Below are 6,238 nucleotides of genomic sequence, written 5' to 3' on the forward strand. Positions count from 1 at the left end.
CAGAAACACGAAAACTGCAATAAATCAAAATCGATTATTGCAATGACCACTGAGCAAAAAATTAGACTGTTATAAATTTTTGGATTTTGGGCGTGGCGTTTGTAACTCGGTAACCGCTTTATAAATTTTTACGAAACTTGGTGTATTTAATAACCTTGGCACGAAAAAGCAAATCGTTGAAAATTATACAAATCGGACCAAAATTGCACCGGTTTCTCGTATAAGGGTAATTTTCGGATATACGTAAACTCCTATATTTCAATAACTGGGTCGATAATTTACTCCAAGTTAATACTTACAACAATCACTTAACAATAAGTAAGACTGCCATAGACTTTTAGGTAGTTTAAAGAAAGTTGAAACGACAATAGTTGGTACCTGCGCCGGATATATAAAATTCGATTTCGCCCGAACTTATAATTCTTTACTTGTTTTTATAAACGTTTATGCAAACAAAGTTATATCACCTTTTAAGCATAAATGTGCTCGGGTATTTATAGAAAGTAAGAAATTAGCCGATAGTTCTCTATGCAATGCTCATAATAATAATAATAGATTGGCGCTTACACATATGTTAGTGTTTGGCCGAGCTTCTCCTCCGATTTGTGGCGTGCGCCTTGATGTTGTCACACAAAGCGGAGGGACCTACAGTTTTACGCCGACTCCGAACGGCGATAGTATTTTTATGAGAAGCTGTTTTTGATGGCAGAAATAAATCGGAGCTTTGCCATTGCCTGCCGAGGGACGACCGCTGTTAAGAAAGAAATCCCTTTTCTATTTTTTTTCGATGTTGCTTTGACCAGGGTTTGAACCCAGGAGTTGCGGAGTGGAAGCGCGCACTGCTTACCACTACACCACAGCGGCCGACAATGCAATGCAATGCTCATGCCTGACTAAATTTCCTCAAGTAAGATTTTTTGGACAGCACCAACTTTAGGGAAGATAAACTTTAGGGAAGATAGTAGAAAAAAGGACCCTTACTTAGTAATACTGAACTCTGATAAACACTTCCGACGTTGGATAGATTATTTCAATTATAGCTCGATCGTTAATACACAGACTGTTCCTAAGATATGGAATTTTGACTCGGTTAACGAATGCTGGTACTAGAATAGTTTTTATGGTATGGTTTCTCTGATAACACCAATTTAGTATAACTATCTATGCGCTGGATACATTACTGCCAACACAGAATTTTCCACTATTAAAAACTTATTTTAGTCAAAATTGTAGAAAGAAACAAAAAAACGGTGAGGCACTTAAACCTAATTTTTGGTCGCACATTACGGATATCTGTACCGGTTTGCTAGATATGGTCATTTTCCCAAAATATTTTAGTTACGCAATCGTTTGCATTGCAGATGAAAAAAAAAGTCAAACCTTAATGGAAAATGTTACTCATACGCCATGTACGAGTACAATCATGTAAGCTATGACGTGTGAGTAACATTATTTCCTGCTCCTATTTCATAAAAAAAATTATTGCAAATTTTCATTTCATCGTTCACAACATGCTTAGTTATCCATCCATTTTCTTTTTTAGTATCTTGATTTTTTTCATAAAAATAAAAATATCTTGGGAAATGACCTGATCTGGAAAAACGGTATACAGATCCATAATTTGCGGCCCAAAATTAAGTTTACATATCTCAGCGTTTTTTGTGTCATTCCCAAATTTCAGATTTTCCCTACAGTGTAATTTTATATGCTCCTTCTTTCAGGTATCGACACCGATAAATACAAATATCCAATTGGTTCCGGACGTGTTACTTTCAACAACAATCGCTCCTACATGAAGGCGGTGTCGGCAGCTTTCATTGAAATACGCACATCTAAATTCACTAAAAAAGTGCAGGTAGATCCATATTTGGAAGATTCACTCTGCTCCATCTGTGGTGTGCAGCACGGACCGTACTTTTGTCGTGAACTCTCCTGCTTTAGGTAAGTACAATTTGGAATTAGCAAATTCATATCAACATTTCAATGAAAAAAGTGTTAATAAAAATTGTTTTTTGAGCTGTTGTTTGGTTGGATCTAGGGATGTCAGTGACAAAAATACATCGATATATTACTTTTCGATACATCGGCGGGCATACATCGATGCATATGGTCTGTATCTGTCTATTGAATCAGGTCAATAACTCTTTCGTAAAATCATAGAAATCATAAAAATTCGAATTTTTAAGTAATCAAAAATAAAAAATAAAAAATGTGACAAGGAACAAACATTAGCACAGTAAATACAACCAATATTTTCCGCACTTAGCAGACGACAAAGTTTGTGCGCCTTAAGTGACAACGTACGTATGTATGTGCATTTAGCAAATAGCGTGGCAAACATCGCTTTGTTATCGATTCACTGGCACACAAAAATCAAAACAAAACTCTTTTTAAAGTTTTAATGTAACTACTACTTAAGAAAATTTAATAAATTTAAATTTTTTATGCTTTGTTCCAAAAATGCATGTGAAATAGTAAAGTCGGAATTTTCATGATCTCATCCCCTAGGATGGTTCTATAACGAAAACAATATACCCCTATTTTATATTTTGAAATCAAAAAATATTTAGAGGTCGCTCAAAGCGCTCAAAGTTTTCTCAAAGAATTCTAGAAAATCAATATTTTTCGATCGGAAACCCCTGTTTATCTTCAGGATATCAGCAATAACAATACCCAATTATTTATTTAACTATTTTTTTCATAGCAACTATATTTTGAAGGTCCACCAAAACTCTAAGAAAATTCCAGAAAATGCAATTCTGGGATAAATAAAAAATATGTACTTTAAAAAATGGTTAAATAAACAATTGAATATTGTTACCGGAAGTCTCCTGAAGAGAACCACAGAACAATCCTAGGGGGTGAGAGCATTAAAATTCCGACTTTACCTATTTTGGACCACCATAATATACATACATACATACAAATGCATAAAGCGTTATTCAACTGGGACAGGCCTGTGGCGACTATGTTCATTTTGACTATGTTGATTTTTATTATTTTTCATTGTCATATTTATATGATTTAAATCATTTTCAATGACTTTATGGAGAGTATAAGTATTTTGCGCCAACACAAGCTGCTAGCATTGCGTTTATCTTTCTAAAACTGGACGCTTCACCTATGGCAGATCTCATATAAGCTGTGCCACAAAAAATAGTAATTTAGTTTCGATTTCACTGAAATTTGCCATGTAGTTAGTAACTTTGCCTAGGAAAAAAGAAGTACAAAAAATACCCTCTCCTACTACATTAAAGAGCAGGTATGGTAGATGTTGTCCGATTTTAATAAAATTTGATTTTTATAAATGGATTTTTTTAGAACTGGTGGGCGTGGCAGTTGGCCGATTTAACAATCTTACAGATTTAAGTTTTTCTGATTAAAACTAAGATAAAAACCGAGTTTCATTAAAATCGGATTACGTCTATCATTTGCGCCCCTAGTGTAGTAGGCGTGGCAGTTCTATGCGATTTTTCTGATTTCTTCATTCCTAAGAAAAAATATCACAGATAACAAATACAGTAAAATCCGAGTACAATTGGTACTTTTGCCATGTATAATATGGAAAATTATTATTTTTTTGGCAAAATCTAATATCTCGAAATTTTACAATAAAGTAAAGCAATTACCTTGACCTTTAAAATTACCTTCAGAAACAGAAGTTTTTTACCTGAAAACAGTATACTATGAACTTGTGTCAAGGAATTCATTTTCATTGTCGGAGTAGCCATAAAACACATTCAAATTATTTTTTTTTATAAAATTCGTTGCATGCAGCTTTTAGGTAAAAAAAGAGAAAAATCAAAAATATTACTTTTGAAGAGGCCATTTGAATGGTCTGATTTCAATTTTTGGGTCAAGAAACAGCATGCAATGAACTTTAAAATAATTTAAAATGTGTGTTTTCACTTCTTGTGCTATTTGAACGGTATAACTCGCGGTCAAAATAATTATTCGCACGGTGATTTATTTTACAATATTCAATAAATTTATTTACTTTTATTATTATATATTATGTATTACTTTATTTCGTTTCTCAAAATTCTTAATCAAAATTTTTATGAACAGTTTTTGAATTTTTTAAAGTTTTGTAAAAAGTTATCAAAATAGGAACTATGTATGTATATTTGCGTGAAAAATTAACGAAAAAAAATAGTATGCAAAAAATTGCGAATATTGTAAAACAAATCACTGTACTAATAATTATTTTGACCAATGTGCATTAGGGCGCATCAATTTATATTGCAGATTTTTTCGACTAAGCTCACATAGCACATAAGAATTCTACGTGGAAGTCTAAGAAAATTTGCCGATGAAACTATGAAATCGATTTAGGGTTGGCCAAATTACGAAAATAGGTTTCTTAGCATTTGGCTGTAGTGTCGTAAGGAAGCGCTTAAATTTTGTATAAAAACATGATTTAGGTGTTTTTTTTTTTTGGTAAGAACCTTTTCTGCACTTTCCTTTTCTTGAAACTTCCACCAGGGGGCGCAACAGGGAAAATTTTAAAATTGTCTTCGAAACCTATTTTTGCAATTTGCCAAACTCCAAATGGATTTTAGAACAATGTTTTCTTCGGAAAATTTGCTTAGAATCCTCCTATGCTATACGCGCATAGTCAAAATAAATTGTCCCGCCCTATACAGTGTACATGCACACACATATTTCAGCCATAATGACATACGCGTTAAATGAAAAAATATTTTGGTTAATATCTACCACACAGCTTTGTGTATATTGTCTTCAGAGAGCTTTAGGTTGTGATTTTTTTGTAGACTATTTTAAACCCTTAACTCCTACCAGAAGGGATTCTTTTTTATCTGAATAACTTCTACTTAAAAAGAATTAATAGATCGACGAAATATTTACTAGCTCCAAAATCTTATTGCAGCGACTAGCTTACATATTACACATACGTTTATAATAAACATTATATTACGTATTTTAGATACTTCTGTCGATCGTGCTGGCAATGGCAGCATTACTCCGATGGCGTTAAAAATCACAAGCCACTAACGAGAAATTCAAAATCACAAATGTTAGTTGGAATCGGGCCTAGTTCCTCCTCTGCATCGTTGTCATCCATAAACTCAAGCTCTCAGCCCCAACAGCAACCAAATTTGCAGTCACAACATGCATCCCAACAACAGCAGATGCAGCAACAACAACAACTGCAGCAACAGCAACATGCTCATCAAAACCACTTGAATAATGGCTATCAACAATTTGAGCATGCGCATCAGCATCAAAACAATTCACATTTGCACCGTTTGCATCAGATGCAGCAACAGCAACAGCAACAGCAACAACATCGAGCATCGCCACAGTCAATGTTTCAAATGAACCAGCAGCAACAACACGAACAATTGCAACACCAACAACAAAATCAGCAGCAATCTATATTTTAAGCAGTGTTTTGTTAGTGTTAAGCACGAAATTCAATTGAATCTTTAAGTTGCTAGTTAGCCTAGCTTATCTCACACACAAACGTACATATGTATATCCAATTGAATAATGTGTAAATTAGTTTAATTCCTATCTCCCAGTAATTTTCTTTCCTTTTGTTAAAAGTTCTATATTTTTTGTTAATTCTACTTTTAGGCTGCATAAAAATATTTTTGTAAATATTCTTAATTTTTAGGCACAATCTTTAAAAATGCTCACACGCATTGAGGCACTCACATGAGTTGAGTTGCAAAATTAAGTACTATAAAAAATTTTAGATTTTAGAAAGTGAGCGGCAAATTACGGACTTGTACATATGTATATACAAACATACATACATACATACAGACATACAGTACTCATGTAACATATCAACTTTTTGTAGTCTTAATTTGAGCTCCTATGTGTGCTTTCTAAAAGCTGAACTGTTTATTTATAGTTTCTTTATTTTTGCCGTAAATTAGTTAGGGCATCTACCTATAAGACCTGCTATTTTTTAGAAACGAGTTATTTCTAATTAGGTTAGCAAATGTACTATAGTTATTTGTAGTTTGCCATTAAAAAATATTTAGGCATATCTTATTTGTAAATAAGCTATCGTAAGATAATTATTTTTCTAGAGAGTGTACTTTGTTTGAGTGGTGGAAAAATCATTTTTCACTTTAGTATTGAAAATTGAAAATTTTCCAACACAATTTCAAAGATTAGTAAACTAGTTTATTTATTTATATTATATTATATTTTTATGCAGATGTTTGCTTCCCAACTTTATGTCTTGCCCTTATAAGTTGCT

The 6,238-nt window shown here is 33.0% G+C and overlaps 1 protein-coding gene across 1 annotated transcript; it reads left to right on the forward strand.

Moving 5' to 3' along the window:
- The first annotated feature begins 1,705 nt into the window (after nucleotides 1-1,705).
- On the forward strand, nucleotides 1,706-5,477 carry orb (polyadenylation element binding protein orb). Its single transcript, XM_017618790.1, has 2 exons — nucleotides 1,706-1,941; nucleotides 4,949-5,477. Exons 1-2 carry the CDS (start codon nucleotides 1,706-1,708, stop codon nucleotides 5,406-5,408), a joined length of 696 nt encoding a protein of 231 aa, XP_017474279.1. The 3' UTR covers nucleotides 5,409-5,477.
- The last annotated feature ends 761 nt before the right edge of the window (nucleotides 5,478-6,238 follow it).

Source organism: Rhagoletis zephyria, unplaced genomic scaffold (genome assembly GCF_001687245.7).
Source record: "Rhagoletis zephyria isolate East Lansing unplaced genomic scaffold, Rhagoletis_zephyria_1.1 Rzeph_scaffold_01704, whole genome shotgun sequence".
In the NCBI taxonomy this organism is placed as follows: domain Eukaryota; kingdom Metazoa; phylum Arthropoda; class Insecta; order Diptera; family Tephritidae; genus Rhagoletis; species Rhagoletis zephyria.